Source organism: Anas platyrhynchos, chromosome 14 (assembly GCF_047663525.1).
Source record: "Anas platyrhynchos isolate ZD024472 breed Pekin duck chromosome 14, IASCAAS_PekinDuck_T2T, whole genome shotgun sequence".
In the NCBI taxonomy this organism is placed as follows: Eukaryota; Metazoa; Chordata; class Aves; order Anseriformes; family Anatidae; genus Anas; species Anas platyrhynchos.
The window spans coordinates 6,919,051-6,932,884 of NC_092600.1; the positions used below are offsets into that span (position 1 = coordinate 6,919,051).

Consider the following 13,834-nt stretch of genomic DNA (forward strand, 5'->3'; position numbering starts at 1 on the left):
AGGAAAGCATTGTAGGATGTTTTAGTGTGATTCCTACTGGATGCTCGTGAGATTGTCCAGCTGCTACAGCCCTTGCTTATTTTAAGTTTCTAGAAGCCAGTCAGTGAAGGTTACCAGAGCTGGGTGTTCTCACTGTACATGTATGCTCAAGGGAGAGATCTCTCTAAAGACCCTTCTAAAATGAGAGTCCTCAAAGTCTGGCTTATGGCTTAAGATGGGACACATTAATTTCTCGTGTGATTGAAAAGCCTCTGCCACAGTTCCAGCTTTTAATCTCATGCTTCTCGATTTTCTTCTTGCAGCAGTCTGAAAAAGCAAGGGGGCTTTCTGCAATGCTTACCCTTCCTGTCCACCCAGTCATCTCTGCCCTAGTCAGCACCCATAACTTTACATGCTTTTGTATGTGATGTTTCTGTAAATATCTCAGGATGAAATTTTTTTTGAGCAGTAGGAAAGAATCATAAAGTCAGTGATCTGTCATCACCCATGACAAAATGACCAAACAGCTGCTGAGCAGCATAATAAGTGATTCATATCCTGCATTTGTTTAGGTAATGTTGTTTTCTTTACCCTTTGAATGGTATCCTAATTTTTTGACATGTTTTTTGGTTATGTTAGGACCACTTCAGGATTTTAATCCTGTTCTCCACTTAGCTGGCAACATCAGCAGACTTAAACATGCTTTTTATCCCTGTACTGAAATCAATACGTAACCTCAAAGGGTCTAGAAAGGTTCTACAAAATCTAATTTTGACACGACGTGGATGTTTGCATCAAAACATGTAGGTCTTGATTAAATTTCAGTAAATTACAGTCTGGATATCAAGAGTAACAAGGCTGTTGCCTACTCATGTTTGCATTGCTCAGTGGAGTGATGCCTTCTCTCGCAGAGTTGTTACCTGTCCCAGAAGAAGCTGCATGGCTCTTAGTTTTTGTCCTGATGCTGCTATAGGTAGTACTTGTTTGTCACTCTCTAGGTGACATCCAAAAATGATTTGTCACATTTGTACATGTACATAGTATTTGTATCTGCATTCCCGGTCCCTCTTTTCCATAATTCCCCAGCTGTGCTTGTGCTTTTCCAGTTATTGGGAATCTCACCGGTCTTACACAGGCAGTTGGATACAACTGTGAGTTGACCTCAGACTGTCAACAGCCTTCTTCCCAGACCCAACCAATTTATGTCACCAGATTCAATTTTTTTCCTATTGTACCCTAAGCAGGCTCAGCGTGCTGCTCTTGCTACCCCTCTTGACACTTTGAGCAGCCAGGTAATTCCTTGCTGTGTTACCACTTGCAGCTACCTGGGTCAAGTGGTGATCACTGCTAGAGAGCATCTCCAGGAGGCACAAATCTGGCCTCTAGATTCTTCATTTCAGCATAAATTGCTTGATTCTTTCCTGGCCTTGGGCCAGCTTCATCCCAGTTTCAGGGTAGAGGTAAAAGCCTTGGGACAATGTAAAGACGTGTGATGTTCACAGTTAAACATGTTCAAAAGGGGGAGAGGCATAGGGGAGAGGTATTAAACTTGGGAAGCATGACCAGATGGCACATAAGATAGGATTTGGGGGAATTCTGCCAATTCCCTTTTGCCATCCCTCCCTTGTGGTAGACACTGCCTTGCTGGGTACGCGTGCCTGGCACCTCAGTGTCTAATGGGGTAGAAGTCACCACCCATTTATCGTAAACACAACCTCCTGTGAGCGTGCCCAGAGCTTTTGTGGGATAACTTCAGCAGCCAGTTCACGGTGAGATTTTGGTCCTTAACTCTGTGATGTCTCCTGCAAATCTTTGTAACCCACCAGTGATGGTTTGGATTTCTAGAAGGTGTTTGAAGACTGAAATTAGCTAATTCTAACTAAGTTAGCTCTACCTTTTGTTCCAAGTGGGATCATGCAGCTTTTGCCTGGTCTCCAGGAGTGGCTCATGCTTTTTGACAGAGAAAGCTGTTTTCAGGAATGCTCTGACTACGAGTCTCCTACAGCCTCTCCGCTCTGCAGCGCCCAGCAGGACTCCTTGCCATCAAGGGCAGCGACTCTATTTACTGCCTTCTGCTCAAGGAGAACTTGGCAATGCAAACAAAACACGAGTATATCAGAGGAACTGACAGCACAAATGGGGAAACTGGAGGCTTGAGGATGGCTCAAACGTTTTTTGAGTACCAGAGGTAATAGCAGGAAGTCTGATGGTGAGAGGAGCGTGATTAATTTTGGCATCGATCTGAGCGTTTGCTATTGCTAAATGCAGTGTGCTTGTTGTTTGAACCAGCAGTTAAATAACTTGTTGGGAAGAAGAGGCGTGTAAAACGTTGCCTTTTAGTGCTGATGTTTTCAGTTTAGCATAACACTGTCAAGAAGCACCAAGTCTGCCAGGAAGTTGGTAGAAAATTCTCCTTTAAAATTCTTGAAATATCTAAAAGGAAAATAGTGCTATTCTGTTTTAAACAACAGCAAAGAGGGATTTTACTGTGTTGCTACTAATAAAATGTCACTTGGAGCCTGATGCTAGACGCATGAACTAGGGAGCAAAACCTGGAGTACCACCTGAAGTAATAGTGATAAACACGTTCAATTAAAACTGAGGCTTTTTCTAACCCACAGCTGTCACAGCGGTTGTGACAGGTCCTGTTGGCTGAGCAGTAACTGGAAGGCAGGAAAGCAGAGTCAGCACTGAAGTTACTGACTGAGGAGTGTGGAAAATAAAACAAATGTGTGCGGTTCCCCTTGCTTTATTGGCGTTGGTTAGAATTACTTTGTTCAAGTGGTGTGTAAGTATTACATTAGCAAGTTACTGTTCCTGTAGCAGATGGTAACGTGAAAAAACAATCTCTGAAAATACCTGCAAGCCTTCGGATCTCTCAGGTTCTTCTTAGATTCCTTTGGGCCTGGGTCTTTATTCAGCAGGTGTCTGTAGCAGGGAAAGCAGGGGAGGTCCTGTGTCACCCGTCTGCATTTCCAGTGACAGTTTGTTGTTAGACTGCAGCTGTGACCTGCTGAGGAGGGTGAGCTGGCAGTGTCTGGGGATCCTCTCCTGTGCTAGCAGGTGAGTGCGGTTGGTGGCTGCTTGACATCCCCCAGCGCTGAGTCTGACTTGCTGGCAGATGTTGTTGTCGCTCCTGGTCACATCATGCTTCCCCACGCATTCCTGCTAGGAGACACTTCTATCGTTTTATGGGATTTCAAGTGATGGATAAAGCCTCTATTAAAAAAAAAAAAAAAGCTGAAATACAGACTTCTTTCTAGTATCTTTCAAAATTTTGGGGGGAAAGGACAATTTCTAAGCTTCATACCCTGCTTGCTAGGGAAGCAGCAATGCTCTGTCTATTTTTCCACGTAAAATCCAGATCACTTCTGTTTTGTGTGGGTTTTTTTGGTTGTTTTTTTTTTTTTTAAAACTATCACTGTCAGCAAGCTTTCAAACTGCCTAGTTCCTCCTACTAAGAAAACATGTTTATAATACAGTCTCTTGTCTTACTAGTGGCTGTCTTTATCACAAAATGCGAGGCATCCTAGTAGCATAGTTTGCACATTAGAAAGTCTCAAAATTGAGATCTGTGCAGCATGGTTTCATCTTGGTTTATCAGTCTGAAGGAAAATACTTAGACCTCTCTCTGGACATCTAGATAGATTTCTCTGATGGATAGATTTGTCAAAATGGATAGATTTTTGTCCTGTTCTCACTTCAGTTTGTTGGACCTTTAGCAGCCGTCTCAATTTTCTCAGCAGTTACACTAGGATTTCCCAAGGTCTGTCCATTCCATTTCATGAAATTGAATGCTATTTGCAAAAATAGTGGTAGCTCTTCCACCTTTCCAGTCACAAATGTATTTTTTTATAAACCGAACAAAGTAAAATTTGCAATCATGTACTTACCAGGTCCAACTACTTGCAGTACCTAGCGTATGTGTAAGTTTGTATTTGCTGTCTGCGTACTGTAAATCTCACCTGTGTAGTATTGATGCTGAGGATGGTACACTATGTTCTTTGTGGTATCAGCCATGAGATTTCTGAATTTCTGCTGGTATGATATAACGTATAGTGTGGTTCTCTGCTAATTTTCAAAATCCTTGGAAGTTGTGTCCATCTGAGCAATCTTTGACTGGCCTGATGTTCCTCTAATCTGATCGGGTGTTCATAGTTTGAGTACAGGGAATTCATGGAGATGATGGAATTAATAGGTTTTACATCCAGCGTTTTTCTTAAAGCATAATGCAGATTAGTCAAGTGTTTCTGCTTATGCAGCATAGTCTGTAAGTCAGAGATTCCAGAAAGCGTGTACAGCAGAAAGGGAAGGAGAAGAGAGATGGGAAGGCTTTAATCTTGTTTTGAATGGCAGTTGGGAGATGACTTAGATAAGTCCTCATACCTTCCATATTCGCTGTCAAAGCACATCGTGGTGGAAGTACCTCGGGCAGTGTGACTAACGTGTTCCCAATCTCAACACGAGGATAGCCCAGGGAGCAAACTCTTGTTTGGGAAACTTAGAGCGTGTTGCTGTACATTAAAGCAAGGTCACTGAACCTGTGCCTGTCGCTCGAGGGGGAAAATGAGGAGGTTTCTGATGCAACTAAATGCCCGCAGGAGCTTACTCCACGACTTTGAGCAGAACCCTTAGACATGCTACTATGTGGGAAATCCAGCATTTATGCTGATATCAAGGGCTTTAAACATTTAAGTGAATGGAAAAGACGAGTGCTTTAATTTGCCCACAACACCTATGAGTCCTGTTCCGAAGTCTAAAAATGTTTCAGCTGGGTTTTTGACAGCTGAAAGAAATCTTGAGCCTGAAACTGTGCTGTGCTATCAGGTATGCTCTAAAACCTGGGGAAGAAGTCACTGTTTGCACTGACTTTGAGATGGCATTGTGCATTTTGGAGGCTCGGATTGAATTAATCAAACACTAGGTTTAGAACAGCAAACACTGCAAAACCATAATATTATTTCTAAAGGTAAGTGAAGAACAAAGTGTAAAGTATTTGGTAGAGAGAGATGACTAAGCTGGATGTCAGATCACTGTCCTCAGCTGATGTCTTTAGATTTTAATCAGCTGATAAACCAGGATGTTTTTGCAGATAAACATTTCTTTGTGGTAAGGGCTTTTCAGCAATTGAGGTCGAATAAAACTTAAACGAGGGAATTTAAAAGGGGGAAAGTTTTGGTTCCACAAAGTACTGCCCTAGCACTTGATCCAAAAAGCTTTCTGCATTAAAAAGTATTGTGTCAGCTAAAATTGGGTAATGCTTAAGCAGTAGGCCGTCTTGTCCACCAAGTTACAGCATGCACGGCCTCTTGAAAGAATCCTGAAATTATTTCTTTAATAGCTCTGCAAACAGTTACCAACTGTCCCCGGGTATTCTGCAGAAAAGGCTCTGCTCTGTCCTGGAGCACTGATTTCTTCAGCTGGTTCGGGTTCAGCTGTGGTTTAATTCACTGACACAGGCTAAGAACTGCTCAGGAGTACGGGCAGCAGTTCTGCCTTTAATTCCTGAAGGAGCCAGGCAAGTTATCTCCATACCCTGAAGTGTGACTGTCTTAAAGAACAGCACAAATCCGAACATATGGATTTCGATTTTCGTGGTGTTTCTGGTGGGAGAGAAGAGCACGATGGCCAAATTGTAGGATCTTGGCATTCTGCAGGGAACCTCTAGATCTGATTCAAACTTGTTGCTTGGATCTGAGTCACAACATAGCTGTGAAGATGTACTTGACTTTTTTGTCTTTGAAAGCACTTAATCTTTCCGCATGATGTGCTGCCATTTAGTTCTGCCTTTCCTTTTAACAGTTCCTGAAATGCCGTAGATATGGATTATATTAATGTAGCTTTTAAATTTTTGATGGACTGAAATAGCTTCAAAAACTAACCTTTTGAAAACACTTGGGTAGGATGCAGGACAAGCTTTTAGCAGCTTCCTTTTTCTACTAGTACGCTATCTCCCGTTCCAGTAAATGAGGAGCTGCGACTGACTGAGGTTATGCTGGGCTTCCAGGCCCAGGAAGAGTGCCTCCAACTGACGTTGCAGATTTTTATTTATTTATTTTTTAGATCTGAAAATCTCAGCTATTTTCACAGTAGTACCAGGGATGGAGTCTGGTTGCACTGCATGGGTGCTGTACATAGTTGTTCAATGCATGCTGATAATCTAACACATTTCATTATAAAAAATAAAATAAAAATTCCCCATGGTGCAATAAAACTTTATTTACGAGAAGGTTACCACCATTTAGTGTTGATGGTCCCACAATAATTAAAATGTAGGCTTTCCTTCCTCCCAAAGCTGTTTGTCTTCCAGGATTTGGAAGACTGGAGCAAAGCTGGTGCTGCATGCTGGTGAGGTTACACGTTTCTTATTTCTGCTTTGCTGGGGCACGGCTCATGACAGGCTGCACACAAAGTGCGTGCTCTTGAGTCTTGCACTGTGTCCTCCGGAATGATGGAGCAGTCTGCACGCTGTGCCCTTATTAATTGCAACTTGCCAGCACTGCAGCTTGTGCCAGTGACTAGATTTTGAAATGATAGTGTCTTAGCTCTGTCAAATGTTCGGAATGCTGCAGAGGATTTTTTGGCTGGTGGTGTCAGCAGCAAAGAGAGGAACCTCTGAACCATGTCCCCGGCTTTCCTCGTGTAGTTTAGGCACAGCTGTCTGGGAAGTGAAATGCTCTTCCTTCTGGCCTTTCAAAGCTCAATTTCTATTAACAACAGAGGAGGAAATCCTGCCTTTTTTTGTGTGTGTGTGTGCTGTCAATTGCTGGTTTAAAATATCTAGTGGCTGCCTGGAGTGCTAATGGAGTTATAATCAAAACTGAACTCTTGCAGTGAATTTCTGCTCAATATTTTTGACCTAGCTCAAGTTAGCACACAGATACATTACCTACATCTGCCTCAGGCTAAAACTTCCTGTAATAAATAAAGGAATGCTTTCTATTTGCTCTCCATTTCTGTTGTTTTTCTGGATCGTTTTGTCATCTTCAGCATTTTGTAAGGTATAAATGCAAGATATACTTGCTGAGTTGCTAGGATAAATGGAGAGACCTAGGGTGAATCTGCCATTCTTTTAATAACATCTGAAGATCATAGTTCCTTGGGTCTCATTATAGCTACTTGGTTTACAAAAAAAAATTAAAGGAAAACTCAACAGAGTAAATGTTTGAACAGGGTTTGAAATCCATACAGCATTATGATTAGCTGTATGCACTTGAACAAATCTTTTTTCTTCTTGTATATAAAGCTCTTGGCTTACATCTCCATCCACTCTTCTTGTATTCTGGCTGGAGCCAGGCACACTAAATAGTGATTACAGAAAAGATTAAAATTCCATTTTTGTGTTTGGTGTTTAAATGCTGATCGATTCCTTTGGTGGCATATTAAGTAACAGCATGGTAGACAACAGAAGGGGCTTATTTACAGCAATCTGTCTAAATCCATTTTCAATATATTGTTTAATATGCCTTTCTACTTCAATTCATTTTTACTTTAAAAAAAAAAAATGGAAGCAGGCAGGAGATTAGTTTAAGGTATTGCTGGAGAAGTAATCACTTAGTGGTAAACAGCTTCCAGTTTTTAAGGAAAAGTTAATGTGCTTGAGCTGAAACAGAAGTTATGGGCTTGCTCTAGGAGTTAATGGATAAAATTCAATGGCCCGTGCACTTACATAACTTGACTAGATGATTGCAATAAACCTTTTGGGCTTTGAAATCTCCCCTTTGTTTTGCTGTTTACAACTGACCATTTCAAAAAATGGACAGATTTTTGCAAAATGAGAAGCTAAGGTAGAGAAAAACAGAACTACAAAGTCTATAGCCTGGTACTTCTGTTTGCTGACCTGTTTTACAGGGGCAGAAATCCAGAGCCTTAATGCCAATTTACCCTAACTGTGCGGAGCAAATAACTTCAATGTTCAAACAATGGCCATTAGAATTGGCTGAAGTTGTGCCAGGGGAGGTTTAGGTTGGATGTTAGGAAGAACTTCTTTACTGAAAGGGTTGTCAGGCATTGGAATGGCCCAGGGAAGTGGTGGAATCACCGTCCGTGGAGGTCTTTAAAAGATGTTTAGATGTAGAGCTTAATGATATGGTTTAATGGAGGACTGTTAGTGTTGATTGGGTGATCTTGGAGGTCTCTTCCAACCTAGATGATTCTGTGATTCTGTATTTCACAGTTAAGATACAGATAAGGAGGGGATTGTGCTTGTGGGTTTTGGACAAAAATGTTAGGCCTTCTACTATGCAATTAGAATTCATGGGGAAAAAGGATGAAAGTGAAAATTTACATGAAATGCAGTATTCCAGGTAAGACTTAGCTCCCCACAAGTGAGATGCTTGTTTAATAGCGAAGGCAAAAGTTGGTCCTAGAAAACTTTCTGTGTTTTGCAGACTGCTTAGATATCCGTCTAGAGCTTCTGTTGAAGGAGTATCATCAAGTTATTTAATTTGCATAAATGAGTCAAATCCCATGCAGCATCCTTGAAGAAAACCACTAAAAAAAGTAACATTCTGGTCCATGTGTGCTGTCTGGATTTCTAGAGCTCAGACATAAAATTTTTATAAAAAAAAAAAAAGAAAGAAAGCTTCCAAAATAATGTCAATGTCAGGAACCTGCTTATTTTGACAATGAGGGAGACTGGGCGTATATGCACATATTCCCTGTGACAGTGGTGGCATGCTGCCTGTACCTTTACACACTGCTCCACTAATCGTGATGACATGAGCATAAAAATTGCGTTTGGGGGGAAGGTAAATGTTTATCACTTGCATTGACTTTTTTTCAGTAGTCTGCTTAAGTTGGTTTTCAAAGTGTGATTTCTAGCACAAAATGCTTTGCTACCAGACTGCTGCGACTGTACCTTCCCTGCAGGGCTACGCTGATCGTGGGTGCTGGCAAGTTCACTGAAGCAAAGACACTGACGTTCGTTTTCTAGCACTGAAAGTCACTTTAAAATTAATGTTCAGACATTGTTGACAGAACTTGTCAGTGACTCACAGCAGGCTTTTCAGATACGATGCTTTAATAGTGACCTGTGAAAGCAATGTAAGTGTTGTAAGTTTGCTTGCAAGTGATACCGTTAAGAGAAATATTTTAAACTCTTTAACACTTACCCAAGTTGAATTAAATTTAGTGGAGCATTTCTGAATTGTATTGACTCGTGTGACTTATCTGCCCAAGGCTAAAACAGCTCCACAATGCAGCATGTCTGTCATGGCCATCTGCAGCTACGTCTAGCCTTAAAGATTGAAAAGGTGCTTCTAGAAAGGTATGTTGATCCAAAGGAGATTAACACCAAGTTTATCTTGTGTGAATCTTTTGTCTGGCTTCGTTTGTACAGGGCAGTAATGTTGTAAGAAGGGAAGGCAGAGGAACAGATGAGTCACGCTGTGCAGACCTCTTTTTCCTTCGCCAGTGCTAACGTAGAGAAAAGTCAGGCCTTTCGAGTCTCCAGGAGTGAGAGCTTACAAAAAGGCTCTGTGCAAGACTTAAGGATAAATAACTCATATTCTGTCTCTCCAAAGCCCAGTGCTGTAGTTTGGAAGGGTCTGAATGGCTGATGTCTGTGCTCTGTCGTTTTCCCCTCATCCTTAATGTGAAGCTTGCAAATTCCTGAAGTCTTTCTCTTGACGTGTGGCTTTGACCCAGCTTAGCTTAGCCAAATTCAAAGATTTTTACGCATAAATTTGAGAGCAAGACGTGATGTCTCTACTAGACTTCCTGCTGTCCGTATGCCTCATTTGGACTCCACATAATGCAGTGGCAGTCTCTGTGATTTCTTCTTTTTAATGGAACTGGAGGATGGCATGCTGTCGTGTCAGGTTTGTTTGCTTGCTCTGCAGGTATTTACATGCACATTGCTGACCTCTATGAACAATGGCTTGAAGCTGTGCAGAAAATTTATTTCTCTATTCCTAGTATCTCATATTGAAAACAGAAGCACAAGGTCAGCTCCAGCCCAGTACTTGAAGATGCTCACCCCGAGCATGGAGGCTGAAACTGCTTTTTAATGGCTTTCAGATTGCTCCTTGTCCTTGGGAGAGTTAGGTGCTTTCTGTAGGCTTCATGCAGATGTTGGTCTGAGTCCTTTGAGGTATAATTTGAGCTGGTCTCCCATCTCCTGAGCTGTTGTGTGCAGGAGCTCAAGATCCACCTTTCCTTCTTAGTGTATTTCAGATAGAGCAATCCCCCTGGGATGCTTTTCCTAAGGGACATTTACAGGCTAGAAGTCGAAGGGAGCGAGATGCTTCTGCAATTCTGGCTCAAGCTGCTGAAGTCCCAAGGAGATGTGGGATGTAAAACATTCTTCCTAACTTCTTGTCAACTTGGATGTCTTTTTGCTGATTTGTTTGTTTGTTTGTTTGTTTTTTGTTTGTTTTTTATTTTTCAATTTTCTTCATTGTGCCTGATGTCCCCTGGTCAGTTCGTAGAGATTTTGACATCTGGCATAGGGTGGCGCAGTGGTGTTACAAGGCTCTGAGCTGCACTCTATATTTCTGGTTAGATCTAGCCCCTAAACAGCCTTATAATGCCTTGTGGTGGGAGGGATTTCCAGAGTAACTGCAGGTAGCAGGTTTTACAAGTGTTGGATCACAGCAAATGGTGGAACAGGCAGTGGCGTTGTAAGCCATTCTCCTTGTACTGCTCATCCAGTCCAGAGAGCTATAAAGAGCAGACAAAAGACTTTAAAATACTGAGTTCTCAAACTGGCCAGCTGTTCCCGTGCCCAGTATGACACTTCTGCACATGCCGAGTGTGAGGGAGGTTGGCAAAAAGCTGCTGGCAGGGAAGGTGTGTGGTGTGTGAGGCCTTCCAGGGCTCCTGCTGGCACAGGAGCATCCTGGGGAGGAGAGGGGCCCATGAACAGGCCTGGCAAAGAGGAGATCTTGTAAAACAGAGGCACAAATCTCAAAGAAACAGTAGCATGTGCTGTGGAATATTTAGTGGGGTTGATGGGGAGACCTGGGGAACAGACAGCTTTATGGCTGGTCTGGGCATGAACCCCCTGGTTTTCAAGATGCTCTGATTGTGTTGTTGACACCAGCTTCAGATTGACCTGAGGACAAGCTTTATGCTTACTCTTTTCCCCCAGGTGTGCTGCTGTCCACTGTGTTCAATTTGCACTACTACTGAAAGTTTTTTCTTTCACGTTTGGTTCCTGGTGCGCGTGTTCATTTTCACACTTAAACATACTTTTCATATCAACAGGTGATACGTCTAGAAATCTGCGTAAGAACAGTGGTGTTTAATGGGACAGTTATCCAATTTAGTTTGATATTTATATCTAAGTTCACTGATGGTCAGAAACCCATCCAGAAAGGGAAAAGGGACATTGTGCTTCTTCACCACAGCTCTGCTGCTCTGGAGCTGCAATGCCCCAGTACCTGTGATTTGGGAATAGGTGATGCCTGTTCCCTATAAGAGTGCCTCTTATAAAGCCTGTTTCCCTCAGCAAATGCCAACAGGTGAATTGAAGATGTTAGATCGCTGGTGACAATCTTAATTTTGTGCCCTAATAGGTGCAGATTGGAATTTGGGAAGGTACACCACACATTTCAGCATTTGAACGGAAATAAAGATTTAGAAGAGTAGAATTAATAGGCTAAAGGGGCAGTGATTATTAATGTAAAATGAGCTATCAGTTTTGATTCAGGTAACTTCATCAGGTGGAAAATAAAGGAACAGATGATGAAGATGAATAATGATGGGCAGGATGAAAGAAATCGGATATACCATCTAAATACAACTCCACCGGGCTTTTTCTTTGAAGTGGTCACTTCTTCTGGATATAACTGCCCTTTCCTGATAACCAGCCTTTACTGGCAGCTCTGTTTTTCACCACTGTTATTCCTATCGCATAGTGTGGTCTCACTCTCCCCGTGAAGCCCTGAGAAATTCCTTTCCCTCCATCTTTGTGTCACGTATATTTTTCAGAGAATACCCTTGTTAGCTCCAGGTGACAGAGGTGGAAGTTCAGTAATAGTTCTTCACGCTGAGAAGTAGCTGCGTGACTCCTTGTCCATTTTGAGTGCCCATCAGTGTTCCTGCGGTGAAAGTACATCTGAATTGCAGGGAGGGAAATGCTCTGATATTGATACTCGTTGATATGTGTAACCGAGTGTCTGGTTTCTTGGATGAAACTCAACTTTTGCCAGGTCTGTAAAATGTCTTGCCAGATAAGTCAAGCAGCTGAGTGTAAATCACTCTGTGATCCTTGATTTGAAAGGATCTCGAATGATTTTAAATCTCTTGCATGGAAAAGAAAATCCCAAGCAAGTTCTAATAGTTCATAGGGCAACTCTTAATCAGGTTGAGCTCTCTTTCTTGTGGACCACTCATTTATTAACCTCTGGCCTGGTAATACAGCCAGCACAACTCGTGCTGTTTGTGCAGTTCCTTTGCTAAGGGTTACCACCCAAAACCAGGCAAACAGGGTATGCACCTTCAGCTTCCCTGCTTCACTTGGACATCTTAGCTTAAGTCCAACTTTGATGCGCTGAGGGTGCTGAGGGTGCTGAGCTTGAGTGGAGAAAACACTAGCAGTGTGCCTTTCCTACTGACTGTAAAAAAGGGTTGCTCTGATGGGGATAAACCTGCAAAACCTTCACAGCAAGGCTCAGCAGAGCTTGTCTGCCAGACTGCAGTGAGATGTGCTTCAGCAGACAGAAGGGAGTGAAATAGCAAGTAAAATGCCCAGATGCCCTACTTGTGCAAGACAAATCTAGGCATGAAAATAACGAGTTTGTAGTTTATTAAAGCAAATGGCATCTGTGCTTTTAATGCCAGAGATATCTGGTAACCATGCAAGGTTACTATGCCAGCTGTTGCTTTTTATTGGTGGTGGTTTAGTTTGATTGACCCATTAGAGTGAGACTTGAAGCCTCTCGCCCTCTGAGCACTTCCCTGCTTTAGCTTTTTTTCTTTATAGAAATTTGTATTCTGTGGAGCTTGCTCTGCAAGTTGGAGGCATTAAAAAGAAAAATTCTCATTCTTAGAGATGTTCTCTTCTTGATCCTAAAGCCTATTTAAAATATATATACATATGTATCTCCCTTGTTTTCTGGGGATGTCAGTGTTTTTAGAGATGTATTGCGGTTTTATTTCCACACACCATAGTCTCTTTGAACCAGAATTCACCCCATCTTTCATTTGCTAACTTGTTCCCAAAGCACTCATTGCTTTTGAATTTCAGAAAAAACATCATGAAAAGAGCAGCTCTAATTGCATTCGGTGCAGGCTTATGCCTCATGTGAAACTTGCTTTTAAGTTGAGCAGCAAGAGTCTTAATAAATGACCTTTTAAATCTTATTTTTATTTTATTCAGGTATAGTAGTGTGCTCATTAATAATGATCCTGCAATAGGTCACCCATTAAAGCTTTATTGTTAATTAAATAGGAAGTAAGATGTATTAGATGTTTTCAAAATGAAAATGGGAGCTTTTAATAGGTTCTCTGATTAAGAATACTGGTCTGCATACATGATGTTGCACTTGGAAAAAATCACTTAGCTATAGATAAAGTACTGTTTTGAGGCAAGCAAAACTTGCTTTCTTCCTCATCCCTTTCGGGGTTAAAAACTGCTTGCTTGTGAGAGTCTGACCTTGAGGAAGATGTATTGTCTTCTCTTACAGGAAGTAGGAGGCTATCAAAAAATGTTTCACAAGCTTTTTTTGTTGTTTTTTTTTCTTTTTTTCTACATATGCAATCTTTTGTTTAAAAGGCATCATACGTGAGGCAAAAGAGAGACCCTTACTTTGGTGATGGACAAAGGAAAAAGGACTGGCATAACAAAGAAGCCATAAGGAGGGACTCAGAGCGTGTGGGTATGTACGTAAGATTACTGTGCATGTTCTAA

The 13,834-nt window shown here is 41.8% G+C and overlaps 1 protein-coding gene across 2 annotated transcripts in view; it reads left to right on the forward strand.

Moving 5' to 3' along the window:
- GALNT10 (polypeptide N-acetylgalactosaminyltransferase 10) overlaps positions 1 to 13,834 on the forward strand; it is an 88,951-nt gene that overhangs the window by 29,823 nt on the left and 45,294 nt on the right. For both annotated transcript variants that reach the window (XM_072023543.1, XM_072023544.1), the window contains exon 2: positions 13,700 to 13,802. In XM_072023543.1, coding sequence (XP_071879644.1) covers positions 13,700 to 13,802 — 103 coding nt within the window. The remainder of the gene's footprint in view (positions 1 to 13,699; positions 13,803 to 13,834) is intronic.